The sequence below is a fragment of the Malurus melanocephalus genome, unplaced genomic scaffold (genome assembly GCF_030028575.1).
Source record: "Malurus melanocephalus ecotype Western Australia unplaced genomic scaffold, MMel_1.1 scaffold_118, whole genome shotgun sequence".
Taxonomy (NCBI): Eukaryota; Metazoa; Chordata; class Aves; order Passeriformes; family Maluridae; genus Malurus; species Malurus melanocephalus.
The window spans coordinates 1,087,609-1,103,068 of NW_026623350.1; the positions used below are offsets into that span (position 1 = coordinate 1,087,609).

A 15,460-nucleotide genomic window follows, 5' to 3' on the forward strand; every position below is an offset into this window, starting at 1 on the left:
AAAAATATGGTAATTTACAGTTCTTGTACAGGCTTGGTTAATAAATCAAAAAACTGATCCGTGGAGTGCGAACACCATTGGATTAATATGTTACTCTGTGTTTGGGATCAAAAGAACCAATCTGGCAGAGATTTTTTCTTTTCCTTTTCTGTGTGTCTAGTACATCTCATGTTGAAACCTGGTGGAAACCTTGCTTATATGGCTCTATCAAGAGAGAAGCTGGCTTCTCTTGGGAGAAATGCCACTTAGCATATGGATGTACTTGGTGGTGATGCCAGCAGCAGGTTCCCCCTTGGCAGAGGAGGAGCTGGGTTTGTTGGTATGCCCTGCTTTATTTAAAGACATGTGCCAAGATAATCTTGTTCCAGTTGTTTCAAGCAGCTTCAGAAATGTAGCTGTTAACTCCTATGCATAACTTTYTGTCATCTGCAGTTATGAGGTGATGGAATATAACAAGCACCATTAAAATGATAATTTTTACAAATATGACCATATTAATAAGAACTGGGCAAACTTATGATAACAACCTTCAACTGGTTTTATTGTTAAGGAAAGGCTTTTTATCTTCCTCATTGATTCATGTAAAGCATAATTTCTTTGTTTCCCTGAGATTATGGAATTTTTTTCTTTAGTTTTTCTCAACTCTATTCATGCTTTAAGGAAGCCTTGAAATTGCTCATAGGACGTGGCTCTGTATCTCCATCTTTTGTCCCAGTTCCTCTGTCAGCTGTGTGTGCAGCCATCCACGTGTGCCAGGCTGCTGAAGGTGGGGAGCTGAGCTGCTCTGGGTGTGTGTAAAGATGAGTGGGTTATGRCTTCTGGCTGGAGCTTGTTTGCAGYTGTGTTGAATGTCTTGAGTGATGAGTTATTTTGGTTTTGTTTGCAAAATGAAATAGGTTTTGTTCACTAATAAAATTTGGGGGGAAATACAGGAATGCATGGGACACTTAACTGTAGTAATGTCTTTTTTTTTTTCCTCTTCCTTCCTCCCTTCTCCATTATTCTTTCTGAGGGTATCCTACTTCCTCATGGGCTGTTGTCCCCATTTGTAACTGTTGGTGAGGTGGGCAGACATGCTTTGTTCAGCCCCACCTTCCATACATCTCCATCAGTTGCCTGTTTAACTCTCACTACTGCAAAGCATCTGTGGCAGTCTTTTCCTGGGCTGGACTGGTGTCCATCTTCAATCTTCTGCTTAGAGCAGTGATATCACCCAAATTGGTTTTTTTAACAGCAGTTGACACTACAGGCAGAGGTCATTGGGAAAGGGTGTGGAGGAGATAACCAGACTACACGTGCTTCTTGGAAGAATCAGATTTAATAGCAAAGATTCCTATTGAGTTTTGCTGTCCAAAGCATGTTAAAATCAGCGTGTGAAATGAAACATCTGCAGCAGAACACCCAAACAGTTTACTGAACAAAAGAGTTAATSTGCAGGATTATATTATAGTGGTTATATTCCTTASGGATCTGGTTTCTCACAGGACTGTACCCTCTGCTCACTGGTATGGCTAATACCATCTGGGAGTTTGTTTTGGATTTTGTTTCTTGAAAAATACAGGATTTCTRTTGTAAGCATGGAGACAAAGAGCARATATTCTGGCTACTGTGGAAAYGATGCAATTTGAAAWCTGAGAGAATRGAGGTTTGCTCCAGTAAGAAAGATTACCTTGAACAGCAGGTCCTTTCAATCTGGAGCCTGCCATTTCACTACGTTAATTATTTAAACAAGTAATTGCCGTTCAGATTTCAGCTACAGTGATTTCTTTCTTTTTATAGCAAATGTAACAACAGTGTGGTTGGACTTACATAAAGGGCTGCACTCAGAAGAAATGCAGGAGGGGACTGTGATAGCTAGAGGCCAAGTTTGGTGCTTTCCTGTGTCACACGACTTCCTCTGCTAGTTCCTGACTCTTTTACGTGGAGTAAAATCTCTCTCTCATCTTTTGACAAGCTGTGTGGGTGGAATGAAGGAGGCTCTTTTCCAGAGTGCTGCTTTCCAGCAGAGCTGCTGTCAGTCTGGTGGGAACTTGACCTTGACTTTTTTACTCTGTGGTAGAATTTCAGGGAATAGTTTACATGGCTTTTACAAGTGGCTGTGTAGTGCAGACAGTACCAGAAATTAGGCTGATGCCTGAAGCCAGACTTCCTGTATAAAACTTGCTCTTTCCGTGTTACTCTTTCATTTAACTTACTCTGATAAATCTGTTCTGTATGTTGTGCGTGTCCTTTTACGTGTTATTTATGCAAGTTTTTACACAATGTTTTATGCCACTTCATTTAGACGTTGGCAAGATGAGTAATTATAACACTGCAAACTTGCATAATCCATGGAGTATTTTTACTTTTTTTTTCACCCCTTCCCTCTCGTGTACTTGTAGCACTAACTTAAGCAGCATTTTCGGGTTTTTGTTGTGAGAAAGGGAGAAGGAATAGAATGAGCAGCAGCTCTGCTGCTTTCATGGAAATGTTTGTGATTTAGGGGTTATACACATTCTTTGTAAGCTTAGGGCCAGTACATAGGAAGGAGATCAAAGATTCGGAATTATAGTGGTGGCTGTAATTGGCATGTGCTAGTTATGCCTCTGTAGTTCTTCATGGAACATACTTAACCACAAGGGGAGAAGTTAAAAATCTTTAATGCATTAACATCATTTTTATAACTGCATGGCAGTTGGAGAGCTACTGGTGTTTGGTATAATGCTCAGTTCTTTTCCTCAGCCATATCTAGCTTTTGATTTTTGTAGTGAGTGTAACTGAAACACTTGATTTTTTTTGCAACATCCACATTTCAGAAGCTTAATGAATTTTCAGATCTAGCAGTAGGATAGTTAAAACTTGCAGAACCAAGTTACAAAGTGTTGTACACAAAATTACTGCATCTTGGGAATCTTTTGATGAAAACTTGTATTCAGATGGTTTCATGTTAACTGGATGCTCACAAAGTTCTAATGTCGACTTCTGCTGAATTGTCTCCCTAAATTGAGGGAAGACCCTCAAAATAGACCATCTTGCTGCACTCTGCCCTTAGTCTTGTTGTTGGTGGGGCACTCTGATAGGTGAGTGGTTTGGGGGGTATGAACCTGGCCCTGTGGGTGCTTAGTGACAGAAGGGTAGAGGAGTTCATTTTATCATGGCATATGTAACACAGCAGTTATAGGTCTGTGGTCTTTTGCCTTTTAGCTTGAGTGATCCCTTCTGTATGGCCCTGCCAGAAGTGCAGTGGTATCCCTGGGGAGCTTGGTGCTGTGGCTCAGGGGCAGTGTCACTCGGATGTGCGGGGTGCAGGCTGTGGTGAGGGCTGGGSCAGGCTTCTCCTCAGTGCTGGTTGTGTGCTCTCAGCTGTGTCGTGGGTGTACACACACAGCAGAGATTAGTCAGGCTGCCGTCATTAGCTGTGACCTGTGTCTGGCTCCTAATGGGTACATCTTTGTTTATAGACACAACAAACAAAAAAGAAATGCACAGACATTCTTCAGAACCAGGTGATGTATCTTTGTTCTGTTTTTGTATGTTGCTGAGTGAGCTAGCATCAGACACCCTGAGCTGATAAGGTTACTTGCTTCTGAGAGTCCTTTCCAAGAAATCCCTGCTAGGTCCAAGCCATTCTGGATAGATCTTGGAAGGCTGTTCTCAAAGGGTCTTGTTTTTAAGATTGGATTGCAGCTCATTTCTACCATGTCKGTTTTTCTTAGCAGTACCTTCATTCTCTGATTTGTCTGTAGATGATGTACATGCTGTTGAGATGAAGAAAAACTTGGCATCAAACAGGTCTCAATAACTTGCCCTTTTTTTTTTTTTTTACTTGAAGGGATAGAATTAAAATTCTCCAGGGCTGGCAGGGCTCACACTTCTTCTAAACATTTAGTGATTACCTTCTTAATAAATTTACTAGTCTCCATACGATGCTCCTGCCAGTGTATATACTTCTGACTTTAAATATTTATTTTAGAGTAGGTTGTAAAAGGCAAACTGTATTTTGAATGCTGTATCAATGTAGACTTCTTACAGTTTCCATTTGAGCAGTAGAAGAGGACATAAATGTAGTTACAGCACCTAATCTTACCCYGTGTTATTTGTGTCCTGCCCTTTCCCCCATTTGTCAGTCCCAAGTCCCTGYTTTTATAGGCAGAAGTTGTGGTGCTTGCTTAGGCCAGCACTTGCCCAGTGTCCCAGGTTCTTACCTCCGGAAGCCCATCCAGTTCTGAGCTGCCTGAACCTTCTCATATGCAGTGGCTCTTGCTGAGCTGGTGATGCTCATCCTCCGGTCTTCACCCTCAGCTCTACCCTGACTACTGGATCAAATTCAGAGCAAGGAAGCAGAAAAAAGCCTTTTGTCAATGCCAAGCTGTGACAAACTCTCCCCATCCTTCAGAGTAGGGACTGAAGCTCTGGCGGCCAATTTCTAAAATGTGCCTTGTGGCAGCTTTATAAACACTGTCTTTAGGGGTGAAGCTTTGTAGTCATTTAACCTCATTTAAATGCAGGTGCCTGCTGTAAAAGGATGCTTTCTCCTYTGCCCACCACCTCCCACGTTTTCTGTGTGGGAGCAGCAAAAGCTCCAATAGTTGTGCTATCCGAGTGAGACTGCATCCCTGTCTGCTCTGATTAGACTGACCTGGCTAGAAAACAAACACAAAAATTAGTTGCATCAGCAATGARCTGATAAACTGCATGAGTGGTCAAGTGACATGAAGGTTGTGGCAGAAATGAATGGGGTTGCTCTCTTTGGTGTGAGCCTGTGATCTGGTGGACTTCAGGCTTGGCTGGGCTCTTCTGGGATTGGGATGGAAACACAGCAGGGGAGAAAGGAGGACCCAGTGAGTGACCAGGAAGGGAGGAGTTCATGTCCAAGTATGCTACTGGAAATCCTCTCTGCAGGCAGTCTTCATGAAAGGCTTTTTGTGCAGCTCTTGTGGTGGCATAATCAATGTCTCACTTTTATTTTCTCCCACACAGGTGTCTTGAGGAACAACGAGCTTTATCTTCCTGTTTGGGAGTTAAAATTCTCAATTTACAGACAAATTAATTTAACAAAGCTTGCTAACTTTAGGTTTCACAATGAGAGACAGAGGTTTCATTACGAGAGACRGAAGTGTGTAGGGTGGCTGTGTTATCGGAAGGGGTGTTTGAGTGGGAGGTAAGGACAAAGTACAGCTCCCACAGGTACTCAGTGGAAACGGTTACTGCTTTTTGTTCCTTGACACCATGGGGTGTGACCTGGATAGGTGCATGTGTGTGGTTTGTGATTTGTCTTTTTGTGAGCCAATCCACCCACAATTTTCTTGTGGTGGTCAAGTCAAGGCCCCCAATTTCAGCTGTCTCGGACACTGAGCAGCAGCTCCCCCTTGTCCATCATTCTGTGGAGGGTCACTGGTGCTGCTGCCTCTGGCTGACTGAAGGCTGGTCCCCAGGTGCTTGAGGGATTAAGGCTGATGGTTTGTACAGGAACTGAGCAGCTCATTTTGGGAATGTCTGCCATAAATTTTTTGCCGAATATATTTGAAATATTCTCTGAGGAAGGTAGAGAAGAGAGCCCAACAGCCCCAAAGCACCATGCTCTGTGTCCCTCCTCTTACCCCAGCCCTTTTGTTTGCAGCAGCCAAGCTGAAGATTTTGAAGACAAGTCACTTATTGTGCAGTCCTGATTTGTCTCCCAGGCAGCTTCATGTTGTGAGCTGAATGACATGTTAGTCTCTTTTGGGGGGGAAAAAAATCGATTTTAGCGTAATGCATATTCATGAGGCTGCGTTATGGTTGCTGTGACAACCTCACCAGCGTCAGGATCTGTATGTTGAACTTCTGTCTCCAGTCCCCATATTGTACCATAGAACATGTTTCACAGCTTTCCACTTCTTTCTTCTTCCCCTCCTCCTCCCAGTCARTGGACAATTTAAATTGTTTTAGTTGGTGCTTAATTAATAGCTGCATCTAATTAAGCCTGCAGCACCAAAGCACGACTTCCTGTTGGTTTCTAACCCGTGTTAACCAATTGTTGCTTCTGCTGGCAGTCCGTAACACAGAGGAAGTGGTTCAGGTGGGATTTTTTTTGTTCAACTCCCTTTAAACCTAAAGAAAAAATAATCCTGAGTTACTAAGCACAATGTTTCTCTAAAGGCAGCCTAACTGATAACTTCACCCATGAAAAAGACAACCCACCAGAGTCCATCCCTCTAGTCTATCCTTGTGTAATATGTTTCTGGAGTTTTAAGGACTCCTGACYCTGAAAAGAGCTTTCAGTATAGGTGTTACTCAAAACCAGAAAGCAGTTTGTACCTTATGACCCTGAAACCAGGGGTGATGTTAGTGGAAGAAAACTTGCCAGACTGTGATGCTGAGGCAGTGAATATTATTTCAGGATGCACCTGTTGTGATGAGTGTGGAGAGAGTTCAGTTTGAAGATTTGTTTGTGTGTTTGTTGATGTCAGAAATTGAGGGCACTTGTGCAATGCTTGTAGCTTTCAGAGAGTGTTTGTAAGCTGCTCTTGGCCAATCCAACTCGATGTTTGGCCCAAAGTATTGCTGTGTCTTGGTTTCCAATGACAAGTGATGACATCATTGCATACTGAGAACCTAAAAKGTTGTATTGTCCTTGTTGAGCTCAATCTCATGTGGGGGCTGTTCATAAAAAGGAGGGTTGTGCCCCTTCTGTGTGCCAAATGTCTTGTTAAATTGAGCTTAATATAAAGTTTTCTTGAAAGATGCCAACTTCACCTTTACAAAACCACTGTGTTGTTCAAGAAGAGGTGCTGTGGGTAGAGTTTGGTTTTCTTCACAGTTGTGAGCCTTCTGGAGAGCAGTTCTTCAGAAGTCTGTGCACAGGAGGAAGAAAAGTGTCCTTTTATCCTGTGCTCTTCTAGAATGACCCTGCTTGAGCAGGGAGGTTGGACAAGATGACCCATTGTGGTCTCTTCCACCCTGACCCATTCTGTGATTCTGTGAAAAGTTGAGCAGACAAGGAGCTCCTGAGAGCAGCTGATCTTTCTCTGCTTCATGTCTTAAATATTAATAAGTACAAAACGTTCAGAAAGTGACTTGAAATGAGATTCCATTCATTAAAATGAGAAATTGGAGGGAAAAAACATGTAGCAGGAGAGAACTCTTTGCACAGAACATTATAGATAGGACTGAATCTGGATTAGGCTTAGATATACTCACTGTTCCTTCCAGTTGTAGTTAGACATGTCCAGAAGAGAATACACCAAGCTTTATTGTCAGTGTATATGGATGGGTTGAGTTTGTCTTGTTGTGTTACTGCGCTCCTGACAATTCTCAGGATATTATTCAGGAGCATTTCAGTGTAGAACTGATGAATACCAAACGTAATCCTGATACTTTCCAGTCCCTCAATTTGCACATCCCTTCCTYATGATAAGACCAAAATGTCCCGGTGTTGACAACTATGTCTATATTTGTTCATCCAAACACAGCCTGGCTTTTCTTGAATACCAGGGCTCTTACGTTGGACTTCTGCAGAAATGTATTTTGAGACTGAAAAGAGAATATGAAGGAGATGGAATGTAAAGATGAGAGCTAGGGGGATGCTGGATTTTCAGTGTCATCTTCAGTTTTCTGAAAAGCTGTTTTTCTAACAAAAGAAGCATGGATACTTGGGAGGTTACTGTACTGTGTCATATTCTTGTAGGGCCTTTTTGACCTGGGGTGGAATTCATCCATGATGTTTTAGTGGTTTCTTTGTTTTCCCTCAGGCTCCAGACTAGCACTTGGTGAGGCAATGCTGTTTGATTTCATGTAGCAGGTTTGTGTTTTGTTAACAGCTGAGGAAACCTGACTGGAGCCTGTGTTGTGAAGCAGAGTTGTTTCTCTTAAAAGTTCACATGAAGATTCAGCTAGCAGGCCACAGACTGCACTCATGTGAAAATTAAATGCAACAACAGAAAACCAAAACCTGTAAATACTTATAGGAGATTCTGGGGTGAGGTAAGGCAGATTTCAGACAGCGGCAGTGCATGTGTTGTGCTTCCCTGAGTTCCCTGTGCATCCCAWCCTCTTCCATGTTCACGCAGCATGGGGTGGCAGGGGCACAAAGGGTTCCCCATAGGAACACACCTCATAAACAATTTCTTTTAGACTGAACAGGCAGGATGGCTCTCATTATTCCTTGGAAGCTGGTTTTCTGCTTACTGAAGCCTCTCTCTGAAGGCTGAAAAGTTTCTTGTAGACCTCCTTGTGATTTTTATGTGAAGGTTTGGGAAAACTTTATTTTTCTGTTCTTAGTATAAAATTGGAATTCGAGTGTATGTTGGTTTTGGTTTTTGAGTCTTGTTATCTTCATTTAAAATGGAAGTTCTGACATTATTGGGGGGGTTAATTGAGGGTTTACATGTTAGATCAAAAKAAAGGCATCTCTTCCCTTGCCCTCTGAAAAAGGAATAAAACTTCAGGCTTGAAGGATTTATGTTAGCTGGTAGATATTAATGGCAACTAAAAAAAAACTTTAAAGATTATTTTAGTTAGGGTTTTTTTAAAGCGTGGAAAAAATAGACCTTTTTCACTTGATTATTGTGACATGTATGACAGTGTTAGGAAATGGCAGTGTCTGAAATGCATGGAGTTAAAATACTTGTATTTTTATTGGAGTATTACAATATTTGTTAATAGTTAGTTTAAAAGCTGAATGTGATGTGGGCCTCCCTTCACACTCTGAGCTCCGCATCTGCAGAGTTGCTTGGTGGTTTTGYTGTTGTAGATATTGGGAATTACTGGAACCAGCCTGAAACTCACAGCTGAACCAGCTGAGCTCAAAATGGGTGTTTGGGTCCAGGATGGGTAGCTGAGAGAAGGTGAGGAATGAGTAGCTGTGATGGGAAGTGTTTTGATATTTAGTTATTTAATTACTACATTTTACAATAAATCTAATTCTARATCAGATTCTGCTCTTCCATTTTATAAAAGCTTCTTCAAATTTATTTAAATTTGACTCAAGTCAGTTGGAATACAGAATCTCTAAGAATCTTTTTTCCAAGTGAGCCTGAAACTGCTGAAATATCACCATAAAAAAAAAAAAAGTTGCTAGTTGCAGGAACAGGCTGCTGACATAAAAAGCCTGTCTTAGATCCAGCATTTGGCTGGAGGCCAGATAATGAGTTTTATAGGAGCTTGTTGGCAAGCTTACATTTTTGCTTAGGTTAATGTAGTGTAACTGTAAGTAATTTGGGAACCTGGTACATGCAAAACAATTTTTAGACAAAATGATCTTATTATTTTTAAATTTTAACTGAGAAGATATTTTTATATAGCTGCTTCTTTTTACTTCAAGCACTTTAGAAATGCCTTGGAATGTGGTTCTTTGTTATGTCCTCTTTTAATGATTAACCTACTGAATAATCCTTTAAAAATACTGGTCCTCGATGACATGTCTGTTTTGCTAGCCTCAGAATTTTGGCTGACTTCATTGAGTAGAGTGATTTAAAGAAAGATTTGCATTTTTAAAAGGCTAGGTGGTAATGTGTAGAGGTAAGTCATCAGTTTTGTGAGTAAAAAAATATCATAAATGTGGTTCATGGGTAATCTGTTGGCCAGGTTATTCTGTGACTGAGGGCTGAAATGCATGAACCATCCTAGGATGAGAATGAAGCTTAGGATTTCAATTCTCCAAATGGTGTCCATCCCTGGCAGTTATGCTGGTAGGACTTTTCACTGTCCTCGTGGCTTTTTCAGTCTTCTTTCAAAGCTTGATTGTAAGGGAGATTTCTTTGTCTCGAGCTGTTGTTGATGCTTCTCATTTATTTTGTGTGATAAGTGARTGTGGAATCTATGCTAAGGGGAAAGAAAACTGAATTCTGATCTTGAGCCATCYGTGGACATGCTGGATATGCCAGGGCATAAAAGATGTCCAAATCCAGCCCTGGCCTCTGAGGAGCAGYTGATAAATGTGGTATTAGCAGGAGAATGCTGAGAACTCCTGTTTCTGTGCAAGACAGCAATGCTCATCTGCAGTAGCTGCTCCATCCCTAAGAGGGAYAGAGAGGGCATGGGATGCATGCTTGTTCTCCATCATTATCGGCTKATGGCTGCCAACCATTCCAGAGGAGGAGTAACACTCTGCCGTGCTTTATTATTTCTATGCATTGCTGTGTCATTAGCAGCCACAGCATGGATGATGAACAGATGGGATTTGGTTTACAGCTGCTTTGCTGCAGATCTCTTACATGGTGTATAAAACTGGTTGAGCATAGATGGAGATCATTCTGATGGGAGGGAGAGCAATGCAATTGTGCTGGTGCTTATCAGAGGTTTGAATTTCCCTCATACCATTTGTTCCCCAGTTGCTATTAATAGTAAGGCCTGGAGATATTTCTGGATGTGATAGCTGACAAGTTTCTTCATCAAATAGTCAATGAATGAGGAAGAAGTGTTTCTATTTTAAACTTAGCTTTGACAAGTAGAAGAACTTCAAAGAAAAGCTCTTCTTAGAAAATAACCTTGGTGTGAGTTACCACAAGTGGTTCTCTATAAGTGATAGATTAAACAGAGGACTGCAACTTTAAGCATATCTGATAAAAGAAGAATTTTGTGGGTTTTTTTTTTTTTTGCCAGCTGTACTGTAAGGGATTTGTATTAGTTTAAAACTTCTGTCTTTAATTGAAGAGTGCTAGTAAACCTTGGCAGAGGTGCAAACTAAGACATGTTTGAAGGGAACGATCTGGTTTGAACTTGGTGTGAATAGTCACTGCCAAAATGTTAGGGTAAGCAGAGAATCCACAGGGAAAGTTGAAGAGCTCTGTTGAAAAGAGGCTTGTCCTAGGAAGTGAGAATTGCCTCAGGTGCAAAGGCTGTGGTAGCAAAAAGTTTTTCTATTTTGCTCTTTATTTTTACTCCTGAAGTGACATGTATCTGAATTTACCTTTGCGTTTTCATGTCACACCAGTGTCTGGGATGTTGTGCCATGAAGCTAATAATGACTTTTAAATGAATAGGATGGTAGTGTTGACCACAGAGGACGAAAGGGTAATACCAGGAACAAGTGCCTCTAAGGAAATTTTTAAAAATCCATTTGCTAGAGCATAACATCATCTTCAAATGGATTGCTGTGTGCTGAGATAATTRTGGCTGTTTTGTTATAAAATGCCAGAGCATGAGCTTGCTGGGTGGCAAGAYAAAGGAACTACTTCTTGGGTTTGTTGTTTTCTTTTGAAGATGGAGCTTGGGAACTTTGGTACATAGTGTGATTCGTTGGATGGGACCATTTTGGCAAATCTGGTTTAAATCAAAAATTACGCAGTGCAGTGTCTTGAAAGGCTACCATTGCAGTGAGTTTACACACATAAATTAGGCTTTCTTCTGTTGTCTTTTAAAAAGCAAAGTGCTTCTCCCATTATGATTTCAGGTGTATGCAAGTTTGTCAGTTGTGGTAGTTTTAAGGATTTTGTAATGCATATGAATGTGATTTATGGTCTGTTTCAGCAGTCTCTAATTTTTGGGGAGATCTTCTGCAGGGATYTGTCTGTGGATTTCTTCAGTAAACCCTTGCTACTTTCTGTTTTTTTAGCCTGAGGTAGTGGGGAGACTCTTTCACTCTGATTTTTCTGGGAATTAAAAAGTTGGTTGTGAAGCTTAATGGATTTTCCTGTCTTTGATTAGAAGCATCTCAAATTGAAGAATGACTTACCAGTTAAACTTTTTTTGTTTCAAGTACATTTTTTCTTTGGAGTGCAAGTTGTTACCTTGTGCCTATTCTGACTTGTTTTAAAAAGTGCCYGGAGAAAGAGGCCGTGATGGTCTGGGAAGATGGTAAACAATCAACTCCTGTAAAACAAGCCATGCATCAGTTGCACTGTGGAAAAAARTGTCTGTTRAAAAGCCARGATTCAGCATGTTTTTCCTCCAGTGGCAGGAAGGCATTTGAAACATGTTTGGGAGCAGTTAGTGATAAGAATTTGTGTATTTAGATTTATYGCAAGCTTTCTAAAAGTACTCTTGATTTCTTGATCTTGCAGAGACTCCAACCGTCATGTTAAGGTAAAGCAGAAAAGTGCAGTGCTGAACATGCTAAAGAAGTTGGACAAAATAAGGTTCAGAGGTCACAAGAGAGATGAGTTCCTTGATTTGGCAGAGTCTCCAAATGCTTCAGACACTGAATGTGGAGATGAAATTCCGGTGAAAATACCTCGAACGTCAGCTCAAAGCAATGAAGAGCTGAGAGACCCTGTAAGTACTCAATTTCAGTTGAGTAATAATCATTATATTGTGTTTAATAGCAGTTAAGCCAAAAAACCCCAGAAATTACTAATTTTTTGTGATTATATATTACGGTTGTAACACTTGAAGATTTGTGGACTAGGAAATAACTTCGCAGTAATAGGCTTCCATTTTGTGGAAAGATCAATTTATTTGTTAATATTAGRATTCCCTGTCCCTGCTTTTAATTTTAGATATTGTGAGTTGACAGGTTTGTTAACTTTGTATATGCTTCTGAATGCTTTCTGWTTTTTGTTTTGTTGAATTACTAATGAACACATGAAAAAGAAAAGAGAACTTTTCAGTCTGAGGAGCTCAGATTTACTCAAATGGCATTGTCCAGGACTTCAAGGATGAGACTTCTGGTTGCTTCATTAGTGTTAGAGGGTCACATCTCCTCCTTCACGCCAGTGTTGCATACAGCAATGCTTCTATGCTGCTAGAGCTGGTTCAAACTTGTGAAGGAGGTGCTAAAACATTTTGGTGATTGTAAGCAGAAGCACCAAAGCACACCTGCCTTTTTCAAATACACTGCTTCTGGGCAAGTTAAATATTGGTTAAAAAAGTACAACAAAATCCTTTACTAGTTAAAAATGTGGCTGTGGATCCATGAGCTTGGAGTGCTACAGTGTAAATTTAGATTTGTCTRTTTAACTGTATTGTAGAAATGACTTGGAAGTCACAATTTCTATCACGCTGTGAAAACTTACTGTGCAAATTTTGTCCCCAAAATGTGATCACACTGTTGTCTGAAGACCCATTTCGATGAGCAAGGGACTTGCTCACAGCAAGTTGTAAACTAAAATATTTCAGACTGTATATGCATATGCATCTCCTTTGGGGTTGGCAGCTTGTATCCAGTTCTGTAGCTATTAGCTTTCTAAAATGTAAGTGACCTTGTATGGTACCACATCTAGTCCTGCTTATGGAGGGCTTTTTTGCCAGAATGTTTTTCTTGTGATCATGGAACAAGCAGGTGGTAATGACAGAGCATGTTTTGGTCACAAAAAGTCTGTTATATGTAAATCCTCAAGCTTCTCAGACAAGGAAGTCTGTTAAATGCCATTCCTTTGCTCTTATTCTACTGAAGACATCTGTCATTTGTTAAGATGTAAGTATTGTGTATACTGGGACCGATCTCTGCTGCTGCCCTTCCAGTGTGGGATTTTGTGTGTTTTTTATAGGTAAATACTGGCTTATTTTTATTAAACTTAAGGCTCTATGTTTATCTGTGGGTATATATTACATGCCCTTTGTATTTAGTCAGAAGTGTCTGGGTGACAGAACTAGAGGCTACAGAAATATCTGCCTTAAACTCCAGGTACTATTTTCTGTATTTCTTCGGGGCATAGCATCTCCAGGATGGGGTGGAGGGTAGCAGAGAGAACAGCAAGGTGAACCTACAGTTTGAATAGTTAGTTACAAAACCTCAACAGCTACACATCTACAGCAGTGGTCTCTTGTTTTCTCGAAATGTTGAGCCCTGTGCGCTGAGAAGGGAACTTGGAGAAACACTTTGCTTTCTGGCTGCTTACATACTGCTGCAGGCTGGTGTGATCTGAGTCCTTGGGCTACAGTTGACTGCAGTTCTTTAAAGTCAGGGRGAAAGGGAGAGAGGAAAGCAGCAAYGGCATCAACCTTGTTTTGCCCCACTCGTGATGTTTGGCAGCTTCAAACCCAGTGTGATGCTGGAACAGCCTAAGAGCAGCAGCTGTATTACAGRTGTGAGCAGAATAAGCAAATCTGTATGAGGAAAGAGGTCTGACATATGAGGGATAAATTTCAGATGAAAAGTCCGAGGGATTAGCAGTTGGCCCTAACAGGCATCTGCCCAGTAAGCACTGCTGCCCATCTGGAAAATGAAGAGAGAAAAAATAATCCCCTGTGCTGCAGAGGTGCCAAGAGTGAAGAAAGTAGTGCTTATATATTTAAATCAATATTAAAGTAGTGGTGGCTAAGCTTGTTTAAACAGTGCAATTCTGAATTATTTGTCTGTTTCTTATTGAGATGACATAGTTGAATTGTGCCTGAATTGGTTTTAATTCAGTGTCTAAAACTCATATCTTAATTGCTTGCAYAGGGTGTTTTATAGGCTCTATAAGCAGGAGTATTGTGCTTGTATTGCACTGATCATGAGAAGACCAAGTCTTACTGGTTTCTTCCTGTTTAATACCTTTGGGAAACTRTTGAAAGCACACAAAAACCAGTGCAAGTCTTCTGTGTAAATGGAAGTTAGGCTGCGTGTCTTTTCAGATAGATGTGATCTGTACTGTGCTTTCACTTCTGTTCCTTTATTGTTTCCATTGAAATCTGGGTGCAGAACTCACGGTCTTGAAAAAGCAAGACCAGTGGCTTGGAACTGAGCATAGGCATGAAGAATTAGAGTCCTGGTCCTCTTATCAGCATCTTCCCTGTCAGCTATTCCCTAGACATTTCATCTGTGCCCCTCTCTGCTTTCCTCCCCCTGCCCCTGCCTGGTATATTAATCATTATGAAGGCATTAAGGAAAGATCTCTGTCGATGAGATCAGTACAGTCATATGAATGAAGGAGCCTTATGTGCCTCACAGGTTTGCAGTGCACTTAAAAATGTGCACGAGGTGCCTCTTCATTAGGTATGTATGTGGACTTGACAAGCGTATGCAAAATCTTGATACAAATGGAGGTTTCAGAGTAAAAAGCCTTGTCATAAAAGCTTGTGATTGCAGAGCCCTGACCATCTGCCAGGGTGAGCATCATCCTCTGTTGCACTTCCAGCAAATGAAGTGARTGTTCAGTCCCAGGCCACGGATTCTGCAGTGGCACTTAGTACCCGCACTTCACATGCCTTACTGAAGTAACACATGTAAAATTTACACCTTGCARAAAGAAAGAAAGGATGGCCAGATGAGAGGTCATTTCATATTCTTTCTCTTAAAACTGTGGGGTTTACCTATTTAGTTCAATAATAAACATCCTAACCTGTGTTTTAGTGAAGCACACAGCTAGCTCCTGACTGGAGGAATCTGGWTATTGAAGGATTTATATTTTCCTTTGAATCCTCAGTGGTTTCTGAGAGTTTTTGTTCAAAAGATGACTTAGTTTKAGCTAGTTTGGATTTCACTTACAGGCTGGCTGATTGCTTGTGTAGGTTTCCCTCTCTCATTTAAGTGCCCCAGCTACCAGATACGCCTTGAATAGCAGATACTTTCTTATGTCTCTGTGATCAGGTCATTGCCAAGACAGCAGTGCTGGTTAACATATTTAACTCCTTGTTAAAC

General features: G+C 40.9%; 1 protein-coding gene across 4 annotated transcripts in view; it reads left to right on the plus strand.

Annotated features, from left to right (window-relative positions):
- Positions 1-15,460, plus strand: part of GRAMD4 (GRAM domain containing 4) — a 68,906-nt gene that overhangs the window by 11,727 nt on the left and 41,719 nt on the right. For all 4 annotated transcript variants that reach the window (XM_057370080.1, XM_057370079.1, XM_057370078.1 and 1 more), the window contains exon 2: positions 11,961-12,171. In XM_057370080.1, the coding sequence (XP_057226063.1) occupies positions 11,961-12,171 (211 nt within the window). The remainder of the gene's footprint in view (positions 1-11,960; positions 12,172-15,460) is intronic.